This window comes from Phalacrocorax aristotelis, chromosome Z (assembly GCF_949628215.1).
Source record: "Phalacrocorax aristotelis chromosome Z, bGulAri2.1, whole genome shotgun sequence".
NCBI classification, from domain to species: domain Eukaryota; kingdom Metazoa; phylum Chordata; class Aves; order Suliformes; family Phalacrocoracidae; genus Phalacrocorax; species Phalacrocorax aristotelis.
The window spans coordinates 1894264-1911568 of NC_134311.1; the positions used below are offsets into that span (position 1 = coordinate 1894264).

Genomic DNA, 17305 nt, shown 5'->3' on the forward strand with positions numbered 1-17305 from the left:
AGATTTATCATTATTTGTACCTACAGGGAGCGCCACTGAAATTTATCCACCTAATCCCCTTATCAGTGTTGGGACAAATGACCAAAATACCTGGTCTTGAGAAGGCTGTAGCCTATTCATAGCTTGTAGGTTATTGGCTTACACACAGATTCCTATGTCAAAGATGACTGTAAAAACTAGTTCCTAATTGAAGCAGATTGGCACAGACTAACAACAGTAGTCCCTTTTACAATGCACAATGCTGTAATCTGTTGGGTATGATTGAACGAGGCACATCAGCGCACCACAATAAAAGCCTTTGATAGTGTCCCAGGAGTCAAGGTGTATGAACAAGGCATTTAGTTTCATAGTCCTGAGAACAGGTTTCACAAGTTAAAAAGATACATGCCAATCTTTTGTCAAGTTCAGAATTGGTATTCATGGCAGGGCTGTCCCTCAGGAACCTGAGTGGGCCACAGGCAGAGAGCGATTGTTTTTCATGGAGGTCCTCTGTGCTCCCGATAAGGCCCTTTGATGATGGGAAGATAGTTGTTTCGGTGCATTTCATTTTGAACGCAGCCATGTTCAGGAAAAGTGTTAAGACTTGCATCAATTTTATAGGAGGTTTTACAGACCACCCATGTGTTCATAAGTTTTAAAAGTGTTCACATACTTTAGCATTAGTTGTAGTTACTGAATTTGTTTTCTGAAAATAATGCAGCTGTAAAATGTGGTGGCTTCATTTTGGTAGAGTAGGTACACTTTGTATGGTTTACCTCCTTTCTTTAAAGCATAAACCAACATACCCATAATTCTTAATGAACAAAATTAAATATGGGAAAATAACCTGTTCAGAATACCTACTTATTTTAATTAAATTTTTTTTTAGAAGTTGTGTAATCATTGTTCTGGAAACAATTGTGGTTTTTTTCTGACATTCAAAATGCTACACTTCTGCAGTTACATTCTTATGATCGTCCTTGCATTCTATAATTGTAGCTTGTGCAGTTTTCGCATTCAGTTTCTTATTATTTAGTACTGTATTTTAGACAAAAAAAGGCACAAAGCGAAACCTATCATAGATGATAAGTCTTTGTGGCATTCTCAGAATAAATATACTTCTCTCTTTTGTGCTTGTTGTAGGTATCTTAAAAACAAAAGGAAAACACAGACTACTGTTTATCTCTGAACTTAATGTAGTGTGATCATTTGCTTATTTTTTTTTTCCACTGTTTTTTTCAAATGTCAATTCAAACTAACAGACTCAGTTCCCAAAGGTACAGATGACACTGATTTACTTTATTGCTGTTGATCAGAATGAGACAGCTAGTAGGAATTCAGGGTACATTGCATAACATCTGTAAAAGAATAAAATGCAAATCATTCAATAAAGGAGAAAATCCATTAGAAAATCAAATAAATACTTCTTCCACATCCTGAAAACAGTACTGCAGGCAGGATTAAGTGCCAAAGTGTAGTCAATATGTGATATGCAGAATGGTCTTTCATCACTGATTTCTTGTTACAAATTTATATGGGTTAGTAGTGTTTAAGATTTTTTTTTTAATTTCATATTAAAAGCAGATAATATTTTTAATAAAAATATTTTCCTCCAAAAAAGGTGACATTTCATGGAAAATGAATCTTTCCTCCCGGAGAAGTTATGCATAAAAATTTAAAAACTTTATTCAATGTTAATGATTAAAACAAAATTTTCCTTTTTTAAAACTGGAGGTCTTTATTTGGTATTTTTAGCATGGCTTGTAATACACTTAAATATTTTATTTGTTTTCCAGTTTCTTTTCTTCCCTGTCCTCTTATTCTCCTTTTCTTCTCTACCTGTCATCTTTTCTAGTCTTCTCTTGTCCTCTTTTGCCAAAACTAGTCAAGTTTGAAAATGTTAGAGAGCAGTTAAACAGCCATACTTCATCTCTATAAAATAGAGAGGTGAGTGGCAGTAGTAGGCAAGTTTGTTGTTTGGTTGATGTTATAAAAGTAGAAAGTAAGATGATCAAAAGTATCTGACCTGTAAAGAGCTGATCTCATCTAATTCCGTAACTCTACAGAGATAGAAAGAACTAAATTTTAATTTGTGTTAAGCCTTGCATTCCTCGTCAGCTGTAAGAACATAAATGGAATAACTAATATACTCCAAAATAAAAGTTAAATAGTAGTGAGAATCACTTTACACTTCAATAAACCAAAACTGGCATCAGTCTTATTGCTTGCTTTGTTCGTATTAAATGTAGATCTGTGTAGATCTAGTCACTACTGTTTTTCTAAGTGAAACTATATAAAATTTTAAGCATTGCTCTTAAAAAAATAGAAATAAAATAATTTGGGGTTTTCAGTTGTTCTTTAGATTTTTGCAATGGAAATCCTTGTGGTAACCATACCAGCCTCATCTGATTTCATAAACAGGTTTATGATTCTAGATGAATGTTAAGGAGTGGATCAGCTCCCTGAAAACAAACTCTGTTTTCTTTAAAATATTCTAATGAGAAAACCAAGAAAGAACAGTTGTTCTTTCTCAGCACAACTGGCTCTAAAATTCTTTTCAGCATTTTCTGTAATGTCAATGGGTCTTTAAGAAGTTGTTAGTATATGTTATGTAATATAAAACAACTGATTGCTAAAGGAGCAAAATGACACATTCGCCTTTGAATATGGCAGTTGATTCAGTTTATATTCTCTGCTTTAGCTAATTAAGCACGAAGGACCAGATTTTAGGTTGGATGATGTCTTATTCACTAACCACTTCATTAAAAAGTACGAGATTGTTTTGAGAAGTGAGGCAGTACTTAATTGTACTGAGGATGGTACAGTCTGGCCTGAAGGAAATTTACTTTACCTGTAGCTCAGCTGTATTTAAATGTTAATCCTGTAAATTCAGGCCTTATTTTGTGAGAGTAATGAAGTCTGTGAAGAAGAAGGACTAGTGTTACATCAATTCAAGGTAGTTTTTCTTTTTAAAATATAGAATATATAAAAGGCTTTTATCTCCAAGCCATGAAAAAAAATTATGGTGGTTTTTTTTTTTTTTTTTTTTTTAGCATAGAACAGTGTCTTAAAGACCTACAATCAGAAGTAAATGAAATATGTACGGATGAAATACTACAGAGCACAACTGACTGCCTTCAGTGGCTGAACAACTGCAATTTTAGTTCTCTCAGACCTTCTTCTACACACCGTGGAGAGCTGATGGAGTTCCTTAGGACCCTGGTAAAATCTGTTTACTAAAGACTTTAGTGTTTGGGGAAGTTGGTTATATGATGGGTGGGCGGAGGGTTTTGAGGTTAATTAGTTATTTCAGTCCTGACTGTGATGATGATAGTTCAGAAATTTTATTATAAGGCTTAGTCCTATTTTTATGCCATAGCAAGGGGTTATGTTTCCTTTTGGCCCTGCCTTAAATAGACAAACTTGGGACAAAATCTTTTCATGATAACTACCACATGTTCAGCACTGCTAGGACTTTTTTATAAACACGTTGGTAAAAAACATCTGAAGTTACTGTCTACACAAGTCTGTTACTGTTACTGCTTGTTCTTTAGTTGTATCAGTATGAATTTAACTTAGCTAATACAGATTGTTGTCCTTTTTGCATTATTTAAGCATAACTTCCTGTCTACTTTTTCTAATCAGAAATGTGGGAGCTACATCCTAGCAAACTGTACAATTAGGCGTAACCAGAAATTTGACTTCAATTCAGTGAAAAATTCCATCATTTTAGAAGGCATTTTTGTCCAAAATTTTTATTAGAAGTTAACCTTAGAATATATGTGTGGCAATGGAAGTCTGTAAAATTGAATTGGCTACGTAAGTGAAGGATGATACCTCAGTAAATGACAGCCTGCAAGTTTATATAGAAACCATGTATATATGTGTTTATATGATATATGTATGAGTGTCAAAACAAATAAACAGTATCCAGTGGGTTGTTCTTTGTCACCTCCATGTCATGGTTCAGTTGTAGGACACGAACACCTTTAGGTTACAACTGGCTGTACTGGCAGCGGAAGACTGCTGTGGAGAAGTGGAGTATTTACTCCTTTGGGACTATGTCCTGACTAAAGATCAAGCTTCATCAAATTGCCTCTCAGTTCTTTAACTCTTAAAACTGGTTGTTGATTTTTCTGTCACCCTTGAATCCGCTGGATATTAAGCTGTGTCAAATGAGGAAGTACTCTCTAGAAACACCAGGTCTTTAGTGTTCATGTGGCGAAGAAGTGATTTTGTGCCCTTCTAACACAGGTGATCAACTTGAATGCTGCTGTTAATAATCACCCCATTCAAGGGTGTCAGAGACTGCTACATGTCATACTTGATCTAGACAAAATGAGAGAATCCTGGAAAATGCTGACTTACAGAGTCTTCTCTTACTCCCTTTAGTCCAGTTAGATCCTTACTTAAACACCCTCAGAAGAAGGCATGGCAGTGATGACCTGCTTGTGTCCATTCCCTGCTTTCTTCCCGCTCCACGGTCTATTCAAGCCATATACCTGGACACCAGGTGGCGGCATTTGTTTGGGAAACACCAGCATGTCCCCATCTCTGGAATATGTCGGGTGTATCTTACACAAAATGTGCTTTGTAGCTCTTCAGCTTCCCACGAGTTTACTGACTGCATGACTGTGGGCTGTAGAGTCCGGTTAAGCCTTGAGAATGGCTCTGTGGCAGGCTGCTAAACAGACAGCGAAGTGTGAGAAGCCTTAGAGTCTCAATTCCGCACAGCTTATCAAGAAAACATCTGTGGAGCTCAGGAACTTGGCTATCACTGTTTCCAGGCTCACGGCGTCTTAGATAATCCAGCCTGTTGCATAGATAAGACTACAGATGAAAAGTATTTATGTATTAGCATAGACAATCCATCTGTAAGAAGCTGTGCTCGCAGTGTATAATCTTTAGCTCCATAAACAAGTCTGCAGTAAACTATTTTCAATAATATTCAGCATTAATGAGATTATTACGATCTGACCTTTCTTAAATGTGTATCTCCGTCCGTTGAACTAATTACTCAGTTGACTTAATTTCTCACTTGCAAGCTTTTAATTAAGTACTATATAATACATCTTCAGTAATAGTAACCTTCCTTCTAATTCAGGACAATATCCTGATTCATTGTTATCCCTTATTATGTGTGTTTATTTTGCTATGGATTTTGTTTATCTTTTAAGCTGCTGGGACAATTAAAAAAAATAGTGCAAAGTTCTGTATGTGCTTTGGCTGAGGTGCTGCACTTAGGTTTATTGTTAGCAGGGTGTTCTCATGCATTTGTGAACTCTCATGGAAATACTGAGGCTCTTCATGAAGCCTCAAAATGTTAATTATGTGAAATTTCATCATTCTGTGTACTGTTTTGTAATTCTAAATATTTAAAAGCTGAATATGTACGTGAACACATTTTTATTAATTTGTGATCCTGCTAAACTAATGACATAATCTTTTTTTAACAAAATCTTCATCTGTTGGGTTTGTTTATGGATATGATAGGTAGTAGTCTGTATAGGTGGTAGTCCAGTTGGTAGACCGCAAATGTTTTCCTATATATTATTATCACTAACTTCCTGTGCTCATAAAAGAACTTTTCATGCTTCTCTAAAACCCTTGGTTACTAATTTGGATCTTTTTCTCTTGGATAGTTTTGGCATCATCTTCTGAAGCATTTTTACAGGTTAATTTTTAAATGGAAAAGCCTGTGTCAATCAATACAGGCGATGTTCAAAGAGACTTGATGACCCTGTTTCCAGGGCTTCAGAGTTCACTTCAGGGGCTCTTTTTCTGAATAACACAAAGTTGGCATCTGAAAAGTCCCTATTTTTAATGCTTTAGTTTAGGTTCTAAAGGGCTTGAAACAATACTTAGATTCCTATTGGCTTTCATGAATAAAAATGTTTCTGCTTAACCTTAAACAGCAGTAGGGATTTGCTTGGAAGATATTTTGGATGCATCATCCAAAGACATCAGTTACATTCAGTGTTTTGACAGCTTCTCTTGTTTTGTTCATTTCAGAATGCAGTATTTGAGCATGATTCATAACAAAAACTTTATCTTTAAACTCCAGGAGTCTACCTGCGGAGACTCGACTCTTCAGTACAGTGGTTAGTGACTAGGGTTTCAGTTTACACACAGAGACGCGTTCTCTTTGGGGCCACAAAACTTTATTGAATACCTCAGTAATAATAAAAGAAAATAAAATCAGCCTTATACATATGCATATTGATATGTATGGTTTAATATTTTAACTAGTTATACGTATTTCTGTCACATGCAGATGCTTTTATAGGATGATCATGCTTTCATAGGATGATATTTGACTGATAATTTCCTTTATTATTGTCTTCCACATGTGTTTCCTGCTTGTATGTAAAAAAATTCGTAGGAGGCATTCTGAAATAAAGATGTAAATTGGAAGAAAAATAGCTAGTCTATTATATTTAAGACTTTCTATTATGGGAGGCAATCATGCTCCCTGTCTTTCGTTCAGAATTAGCTACTGTGGTGCTAAAGTCTTTTAATTTTCATCCTGGAGCACTCCACAGTAGAGGGCAGTAGGAAGGTTGAACTCTTGTTTTCTTCCAGAACAGCACAACAGTTTTGAATCATCCAGAACAAAGAGTAGGAGTTCTGATATTGAAAATTTTTGTGATTCCAAAGCATGAGGGGGGAAAAAAAGCAGCCCACTGAGATTTTTGTTCAAAATTTTGTCTTTTTTATAGATCATTGATAAAAGCTTGCTACAGTACAAAATTGAACATTTTGTATTTGGAAATTATTATGTATACGCAATGCAATGTCCCAATTTGATTTATTTCTCTGTCTTTCAAAATGGGAAAAGAAGGAAAACTAATAATTTCCTTCAATACCATAGGTTAAATAAATCAGTAGTTCTGACTGTGAAAGGTTGACAACAGTTTCTTTACCAGCCTTGCTCTATAGGATGGAGTATAGCTGGCAGACCGAGATATAGGACATGCATGGAAAGAGCTACACTCACGCGATTTGCAACAGCACTTTGTTGGAGAGGAGTGATAGGAGGTGGGGGAGCAAGCAAGTGGGCTTCTAGACCCTGGTTCACCTAAGGCTTGCCTGCTTGGTTCCTGAAGCCTAGAAAATCAAGAGTACCACCAATTTCACTCAGTTTGCTTGTGACTGTGATGGGGAAATCGGTAGTCAGCTCTAGTGCATCTGGAGGTTTGAGAGCAGGTCTTCACAAACAAGAAGTTGGTGGGCTTGGGACTGTGGCCAAGGCCAGCCTGCAGTAGGAAAAATTCTGAGGAGGTGGGAGATGGGTTTTTAACAGGTAAGTTTTCTTCTCTGAGAGAGGAGGGAGATTTTGGCGCCAAGTGACCGTGGGACTTTGGGGTTGTCTTCTACTCATATATGGGACACGCCTTATTCATGCAAATGATTTGTCTCACACATATTAACGAAACCTGCAGAGTGCTGTTTAAATTAGCGTCATTCAGGGCCAAGTAGAGAGCACTGAGCTGTGACAAGGCCTGCTATTTGCTGCATGGCCTCTTGAACCTGAAGCAGCTCTAAGGTCAGAGATCCTGGCCCTGGACCAAGCAGGAGCTCTTCAGGCTCAGATGAAGTAGGAACAGCACATGCATCCATGTGGTTTCACCTGCTTTGTTAACTAGCTGCTTCTCCAGCCCACATAGCACAGATGTATTTAGAGGTTGCTATATTGTTTATGTATCAGTCTGCGTCTTGGTCTGACAGGATACACAGCTTCTTATTCTTCTGCCCTGTGTAATCTAAGCCTGTTCAATTCTTAACAAGTTTTCAATTTTAGTTCTTTAAGGGGGTCCTGGGAAGATTATTTTGGCTTTAGAATGGCCTTTTCGATGGTTGCCTCCTGAGCCAGAACATAGAAAGCAACAGTGGTTCATTTTATAAATTTCTGGCTTGGTTTTATAGTTTTTTGGTTTTATTTTTCATACCATTTTCTTACAAAGCTCTGTGTGTGGACCACAATGAGCAGGCTGCCAAGCCTCTAACTGATGAGCTTTCCAAAGCTTTTGTTTGAACTGCGGGTTAGAACTGATTGAGAAAAGAGGTTGAAGATCTAAGAAAGATGGGAAGAAGAATATGAGTTATTGGAGCAGGTAGCCCAGGAGATGGATTGGTGTGTAAATCCATGGGAAAATGTCTGTTGTTTGTATAGCAATTTGAGTCTCTAATTTGCTGGTAAGAGAATTAGCATTGGAAACGGTACTCTAGCATGAAGCTGTTCATTTTATGAACCAGAAGTAAAAAAGCATTTCTAAAATACTGTCTGATTTACCTTTGTTAGCAAAGCTTGCTGAAGAATGAGCAAAATCAAGAAGAAATGATACTTCACTTCCTTCTGGATCTCTCTAGTCAGTGTGGTGTCTCATTTCCCTGTACTCCAAGTGGGACGTCTTTTGAGTTAACATCTTCCCTTCATGCTGTTGAGGATGATTCAGCTATGGATGTGAAGTCTCTCTGGGATGACGTGAGATTGCATCTTCGACGATTTTTAGTAAATAGGCTGCAGAGTCAAGAAGAAACAAATACTAACACTTTACAACAACAAATGGAGTTTAAAACTCAGTGCATACAGCAACTTTTGTTTCTTTATCCCGAAGCAGAAGTCTTAACAAGGTATCAAAATATGCAGAATAAACTGGTTAGCGATCTTCTACAGAACTGTATTTTGTCTAGTTGTGGTGAAACAAATTTTGATAAGGTGGTTCATGGTTACCAAAGTTCCATACCCACATTGTGCACAATGATAAAAGAGGATTTGTATATACTAAGTGGAACTATTGATCCTTCTTCTTCACTGAGGTTTATTAATGAAACCTATCTGGACACCATCACTGAAGAAATTACAGTTCTTCTTGAAAGACTTTGTGAGCTGCAGTTCAAAGAAAATGCTCTACACATAGTTAAGGCAAACAAGATTTCAAAGAAGCAGAGAGGAACAGTTCATGCTGTGGGTTAGTAGCTTTATTTTATGTTCATTGTAGTTAGATATTATTTTAATTCTACTTTTTTCAATATACTTGATTATTTCCTGTGAAGAGAGAGGCCTGAGATTATTAATTATAGCTTTGTGTTTTAACCATATTACTACAGTTGAATTATAGACTGTGTCAGAATTGTGATGGAAAAGGTTTAAAAGTAAGGGAGAGTATCCTATGCTTATTTATATAGAAACCCAATTATAATTCACTGGATAACATTGTCATGTCATAGTAATTTTTTTCAGTCTAACTCATTCCGACTGATGAAATATATAATAGAGTAAGAACTCTTTAATCCAGATTTAAAAAACACAAGCTCTTCGGTATTCTAGCCCCACTTTGTTCAAACTGTCAAAAGTTTATAGGAAAGCCTGTATAATAATGTAACCATTAAATAGACACAGATTCATTCAGCAGAGCTGACCCAAAAGATTACTATGCAGATTCCAATTCTAAAAAGAAAAGAAAAAAATAATTTAAGTTTTCTAGTCTTGTGTGAAAGTATGGTAAGTTAGAATTAATGCTACCTAGTAATTTCTTCCTGTTCTAAGGAATCAAAGGCAGGAAAGGAATCTGTTATTGACATGGTATTTTCTGTACTTTCTTTTTACAGTTGGTGAGGCTGACATGCTAATTTCCAAAGGGAGGAATCAGAGCTTTATAAAAAAATCATACAGAACGGAAACTTTCATAACATAATTGCATGATTGTATGTAATTGCTTTTTCAATGCAGAGTTTTGAGCACTCCTCTGTGCAAGAGCTGTTTGTTTAAAACATGGCCTTCCACAGGGGTGAAGTAGTTTGCAGACAGAAAATATTAAAAGTTTAGAATCATGTGAAAAATACAGATACAGAAGATAGATCTTTGGGTTGTACAACATATACAGAGGATGAGTGAGGTCATGATTTGCCAGGTCTATGGAGAAGAAAATTACACTCTTGTGAGTTTTAAAATCAATATACATGTTAATGTAAGTCAACTAGAAATTCCACAAGAAGAAATGGAGAAATGATTTTTCAACAGGAGCTGAAATACGGAGGAATATGTGGAACATACGAAAGATAAGGAAACAGAACAGGCATGCAGACAAACAATGTGAAAGGATGAGAAATTCAGTGTAAGGCTGATGTATTAGTGCGATGGTGTGTTGGTGGGAAACAAGTAGTAGTACAGTCAGAGTCATGTTGAATTACGAAATTAATGACAAGAAACATATCTTTGAGTTACGTAGTGAGATGGGAGCTAGTGAGAGGATACACTGATGAAAAAGTGACGGGTAGGGAAGTTAAGTTTGTAACTTAATTTTTTTTTGCACTCTCAAAACAGCTTATAAATAAGGGGAGGTTCAGTTATCTCCATTTTACATCTAGGACATGGATATTGAAGTGACCATAATGGTTGCTCTAAAAAAAGCACAGATTAATTGCTTCTATATTACAAGAAGGAAGAGAACAGATCTTCCATCTATTAACATAGTATTTCCTCTGCTTAAATTCTCTTTGCCACAAGATGTGTCTTTACATGGTTTTGTGCCAGCACAGGGCAGAATTCCAGTGCACGGTTCTATTGTATATTCAAAAGAACAGAAGATGATGAAAATAAACAAAATAAATCTTGGGACTTGCTTGTAACTTTTAAAACATTTGCTGCAACTAATTTAAAAAAGAAAAAAAAATCTCTATTTCGTAAATCCCATAGAAGGTTTTCTTTTTTAATGCAAAATATATTAAAGGTCAGATTTACAGGTGCAGCAGCTGTCCTCTTAGCACCCATAAAATGTGTTTATAGGTGGTGTTTGTTAATATCATTTAATCCTCAAAATTACTTTCTTCACAGTGGCTGTCATGCTCATGTCTTCATCTCTTCACTGTACAGTACTTCATATTATTTTACTTCAAGAGGTTGGTATGGGAGGCAGGCATTGATTCTCCTGCAGGCTCTCTTAGTAGTTTTCTGCAGAGCCTGACTGTTCTAGATGATCCGTGGTTATAGACTGGAGGCAGCCAAACAATAAAGCAGCAATACTGAAGTCAGCAGGATAGAGCAAAATAGGGGGTCAGAGTTGTGAAGGTACATAGGTTTGGTCTCTTTGGTTTGGGTTTTGTTTTTTTTTTTTTCGTTTTGCAGATATGTCATAGCCTATTATTTGGTATTATTAATCAACTCAAGTAAAACTTACGCTTGTATCGTTACCAAAACAATCATTATTGAATAGTTAATTGTATGTGAGCTGACATGTGAAGAGTCATTTCTGGAAAGAGATTTCTCTCTTCTCCATGTTTGAATGTACTACATTTGCACAACACTAAGTCAGAAAAAGACCCTTTTCCTTTGGAATGAAAGTGTTCACAATGTAGTTCCACTGAAGTAACTATTCTGGAAAAAATTCTACAGAATAACTATTTTGGGAGGTCTGTAACAGTAGACAAGTTCTTAGAGTCAAGTGGCTTTTCCTGCTTGGAACTGATATTAAATTCTGGTACCTTTGCTGCCCTCCCGCAATTGAGGGTGGGAGTCTGTATTTATACATAGGTTAAGTTAAAAGACAGCTTTAATAGGTTGCATTGACAGTGATACCCGGTTTGCTGAGTATCACAAAACAGCGTGCTGGTGTATGGAGGGAAGGGGAGAAGAGGAAGGATATTTTTTTTCTTAGCTGAAAGACATTTATACCAATGTGTTTCTTATTTTTTTGATGCATGTTGCCTCTGCCCTTTGGGAACCACCAAACAGGCACATTTCAGAACAGCAAAATAATTTCATCTAGGGCATTCGATTGGGAATGTTATCCCAGAGGTGAAAAAAGGGTTTGTGTTTACTTAGTCCACCCTCAGGGAAATAAGGTTTTTGGTTTGTTAGGTTTTTTTTTTTATTTCCATAATAACTGCTGTAATTGATCCTGCTATATAGAAGAGGAAAGAATAACAGAAAATAAAGAAAAAATGCTACAACCTCAGAAAACTTTATATAGATGACCTACTTCTGTCAGGAAAATATAGGTAGTCTACAACAAGCTTTAACAGAGTTATAAATCTTTAAAATATTTCATATATAACAATCTATTTAAGAAGTAAGAGATTACATTTTTTGTTTTCATACTGTATTAGAACAGTTATTTGTAAAGTACTGTATTGAGATTGTTTCCGTTTATCAGGATTGAGAATGAGCATGGTTTGAGAGAGAACCTGGCAAATTGGTAAGTGAGAAGAGGCAAATTCTTTGGAACTTGGCATCTTTGATTACCAGATGCAATGGAGGCAGGTGGTTTTATGTTATAACTTAATCCTGTTCCCAGTTAAATCAGTGACTCTTATTATCTTCAACAGTGCAGGATTTCAGTCATTAGTATTTGGGCTACATTATTGTAATAGGTTTTTATCCAGCATGGGACATAATTTCTCCGTACTCTCAGCACATCGTTGATGTTTCCAATCTGCTAAAATAATATCCGAGGAATGTTTCCCAACCACCCCCCTAATACTTTTTGATGGAATTCCGTAAGATGTTGTTTCAGCCTTTCTATCGTATTAATCGTATGTGTCTTTCAAAAGTTTATGTAATGTTACAGGATGTGAAAAACCACTAAAAATGCTATCTATCTGTTAACATACTTAGCATGGAACGAATGGTGCAGACAGCTGGTTTTCAGCTTATCTCTTATGATTTTTTGCCTCAATTTCCAGTGTGATATTTCTCAGAAATTACTTGCAGTAAGTCTAATAAATGTGGATTGTATTTTTACCTTTTGAACCTTTTTTGTGTTCCTTTGTTTACAAAAATGTTAAGCTCGTTTAATCGGGCATTACTAACCTATCTTAATCCTTCATCTCTTTTAGATGAAGAAACAGCAACTCTTACAATTGGTAATACATCAGCCAAAGAAACTTAAAACCCATGAAATTATACACATTTTATGTATTAGTGGAAGGTTTTCTTTGGGTTTGTTTATATAATATTTTATATATATACACACAGAGATTGTAAATACATGTGTAGACTAATTAGCCTGTTCTTTAATTTCCTATGGTTAAAACTGAATAGAGATTAGAGCTTTGAGTTTTATTTTTTGTGACATATTAAGATTCATTGGCTTAATATTTTCATTTAGTCACAAGCTTGCCAGAGACCCTTAAATAGACTCTCAAATCTAATGGCATTTGCCAATAAAATATATTTTTAGAATATTTATATAATTAATAACTTAAAAACAAATTTCATTTCAGATTTTAAAAAATCTGAGGCGATACATAGTGTGTTCGTCAAAATCAGTAGTTGATTATTTTTAAGAAAATATTATTGCAAAGTGGAGGTAAACTGAAGTGATGCAGATTTGACTAAGTACATTTTTAGCTACAAAGCAATTAAATCATCTTCATTGATGTACTTGAATATTCATTTTTTACACTTTTACCCCAGTATACCATCTTCTTATTTATGTGTCCAGCAGGCTTCCTTTCTCTTTTCTTTCTCCAGAGTATGACCAACACTTCTGTTCTATTCTAAAGATAGATTCAAATGCAAGCTGTGATTTAAATTGTGATATTTTTAATCTATTAACTTTAAATATTCATGACTTCCTAAGGAATATGTTGTGTTCATGAAACACCTAATGTGAATGTGGCATGTATCTAAACTTGAATGGAAGGACCCAGTATCATTTAGAGAACCTGCATTTGTGCAGTGGAGTTGAGAGCAAGAAGAGAAACAGGCTTTGGAGGAACTTGTTGAAATGAAGGTAACTTTGGGGCGTTAAATGAAAGTACTTGTGAGGAAAATCTATTTGAGGTCACTTATCCTTACATATTCTCAGCAATTTGCTGTGCAGCTAACTTGAAATATGAGTTTTGGGGTTTGCACATTTGACTTAAATTTCATTTCTCCTCTACATTCATGTGCACATGGCTTTATTTCCCCTAGTTTATAATTTCCTCCCTTTGAAATAAAGAACCTTAGTTTCAGACTTGCTTTTATCCTTCCATTTAATTTGAATTCAGTTGGTTTGTGATCTCTTGAGCCACAATTATTGCCTACAACCAATCTCCTATGCTCTTCATCTTATCTATCAAAAATATGCCTAAAATAGCATTGATACCTGCTGGTTTAGTGACTGCATGATGAAAAAAAAACAGTTATTCATGTCTGGGAATAATTAGGATTTAATAACTTCAGTATAATTTATTCTCCCATTTATATTTGGAAATTAAAGAATCCCAGACTCGGTTCCATGTAATTAATATTTATGTCTTTGAACCTTTTTTACGATTTCGGTCCAGAATACAATCTATAGTGGATAATTCACAATATTTATGTTGTAGTTACGATTCCTTTTCCATCATGTTTTCTTATCTGTAGTCCTTTGTTGATATCTGGCTTTTTAGAAGTATTAGGAGGAGGGGGTAAAGTGTCTCAGTCACCTGGCTTACTGCTGTTCCGTACTGGCAAGTCCTGCTGCCTGTTTCCAAAGTGCTGGTAAGGCATGGTAATGTAAAGTAGCCTGTATGGATTACAGACTGTAATATTAAGTATCACATCCTGCCTCAGCAGTTCGAGTTCATTATATTGCCCAGACCCTTGCATTAATAAAAGCAAGTTTTCAGTTATGTCTATAATGTGTCACTAACGGCCAAAGGTTTTAGAAATAGAAGATTTTAAAAGTTAATTATGGAGGTTTATTTAAAGTTGGGGTTTTTTTTTTTCCAATAATTTAAGCTTTAAAATATTTCCAGACCTACATACCTATTGCAGTCACTTTTAGACATTATAAGACAAAAATAAAGGAATGGTAACAGAAACTGGAACTTCACCCTCCTTGTTAGCTTGCACGTCCTTCTCTTTTTTTTCTTACTCCAGCAGGCCCACAGTAACCTGCACGTGTCTTCTGATCGGCGTGCTGGTTCTGGTTCTGGTTCTGGTTCTGCGTGACAGCAGTAACTGATGGGCTTCCATGATATTTCTGCCTGCTTGGCATCTCCTTCTCTCTTTCTGCTCTATCACTCTGCAAAGGACTTGGTAACGTAACTTTTATAGGAGCAGGGCTTTAGGGGCCTGTATAAAGCAAGATAAGGAGCAGCTGCTGCAAAGAAAGGTACCTGGATGCAAATGGGCTTTGCAGCTACTGGCTCTTGAGCTGCACCGCACGTGGTGACGTGTGGCACCATCTTCCCCATATCTTACACAGGTGGAGTGAAAAATCCTACAGTTCCCATCTGTGAAAGACAGGGAAGTAACACGTATCAAGTAGAATCATAGCACTTTGCTCTTACGCATATATAACCTTCACAGAAAACATGAGGAACTCAGCGAAAATGGCATGGGTGCTACATTTGTACTGTGTGAAAATGCAGGTGTCGTCATTAGATTTTTTTTTACTTTATGAAGATCAAAGATTCCTCATTTTGTATTTTCAGACAGTCAATACTGAGATATTCAGTAGGTTTAATTGTCACCTATTTAAAATAATGGAGCAAACAGTGTTGGTGAGGATTTATAATAGGAAGTTAAAATTGAAAACCAGTGGACATGCAGATATGATGCAGATTTCTGCAGTTGTCTTTGTTCGTTGGGAAGCCTGTAAAATTTTGACAGCCAAAACAAGATCCTGTTACTCAGGGGAAACAAAATAAATGTCTTTGCATTTAATATGGGAAATAATGTGTTTCATAGCCTCTTTGTCACATATTATTTATTTCTTATCCTTGCAAGTATTGTATTTGATTTCTACAGCACAATTATATTAAATGGAAATATGAGTAGTACTGAGGAGAAAATAAAACCATCTGTTTGAACATACAGAGTTGAAGTTTTAATAAAAAGAGGTACTTCTTTAAAGGCCACATGAACATAATGCCCTAGGACCACAAATGTGTTTCTAGTGGGAGAATGACATTTTCGTAAAGATTACAAAAGCATTAAGCTTGTTACTTTTTAAGCTTCTAGTAGGGGGTAAGATAACAGTATCTAAGTTACTGAAATGTCAGTCGAACTGACAGAATTTCAAAGCTGGTAGCATGCCTGAATACCTTCCTTCTTTTTGGAGCAGTTGCTTGAAATGACTTCTTAAGCCATAATATGAAGACGGGCAGTGAAATCTCATTATTGAGTCTTTGTCATATTGAAAAGATGCCCATTCCAGATTTTTATTATCATGTTGTTTATTTAATGAGTAAACACTAACTTTACTTTTCAGATCAATTATATGTTTTAAAACATAAAATTCTTTATGTTCTTTTGGGTTATATATTTTTAAACTGTTGTGTCCTAATGAAGTTCTTCCACTTCATCTTTTCCAACAGGAGCTCAGATCTGTTTTCTGAATTCTGTAGAGGGTGAAAGGGGCATAATTCCATTCTTGGTGTTTTTTTCTGCTTTCAAAATGTCCACAATTAGCAAACACCAGCTAATTATCTTCCTTTTTGCTCTCTCAGCACACCTGCATGTTCTTCCTCAGCATGAAGAGAGCATTTAACTCACTATGCCCTCTAATTATTGCATTCTCCTCCCAAGTTTAAAAGATGAAAGTGATTTACTCTCCAGTCTAATGCTTTGTGAGTGGTCAGAGGTCAATTTGAGATTTATATACTGTAGTATTCTGTTTAATAATAAAAAGTGACAAAATCTGAGAAAGAATTACTAAGCTAGGCTCCCTTTAACTTCAGAATACAGGCCTGTATGAAGAAAAGTGTGTAGAACTATGGCAGATGAGAGAAGACTTCAAAAATGTCTTTTAAAGAGGCTCCTGAAGTATTGATTGAAAAGGAAGTTGTTACAGGAGCCTCTTCAATGTATGCATCTACCATCATATAATCACAAGTTAATTAGATGGTCCCGGCTGTGATTTTTGTCGAGAGAGAGAACCTCTTCTGTCACAAAACGTGTATTTGGAGAGCAAATATATCTTCTAAAGGGGCAAAATTATTCTAGTCACAATAGTTTGTATTGCAAAAAATGTGTGTTTAAATCTGGGGTGTGTCACTTCCACAAGACGGATGTTACATGCTAAGTTAGAACATGAATCTCCCTTTCTCTGTGCATTGGGCTTAGAAATTTTAGAACACCCTCCATCTTCAATCAAGGGGATACTGAGTTTTTGAAAAACAGAGCTTTCAGTCATTTTATAGTAACTTTTTGCTACATTTGCTGAATATAGCAAGGCAATGGAGATAGTCATGCCTGTCTCATCTAGAGAGAATAAGGGTGGTTATAACCCAGTCCAACTTCTCAGCTAGAGATTCAGCAGTTTACTAACTAAATCTGGAGATTTTTAGTGCCCCTAAGTGTTGGGGGTTGTCTGGAATTGGATCAGTTATTGGTCTCAGACTTTCAACA

General features: G+C 35.9%; 1 protein-coding gene across 4 annotated transcripts in view; it reads left to right on the forward strand.

Moving 5' to 3' along the window:
* Positions 1 to 17305, forward strand: part of KIAA0825 (KIAA0825 ortholog) — a 243686-nt gene that overhangs the window by 43053 nt on the left and 183328 nt on the right. For all 4 annotated transcript variants that reach the window (XM_075079976.1, XM_075079979.1, XM_075079977.1 and 1 more), the window contains 2 exons: positions 3033 to 3201; positions 8282 to 8951. In XM_075079976.1, coding sequence (XP_074936077.1) covers positions 3033 to 3201; positions 8282 to 8951 — 839 coding nt within the window. The remainder of the gene's footprint in view (positions 1 to 3032; positions 3202 to 8281; positions 8952 to 17305) is intronic.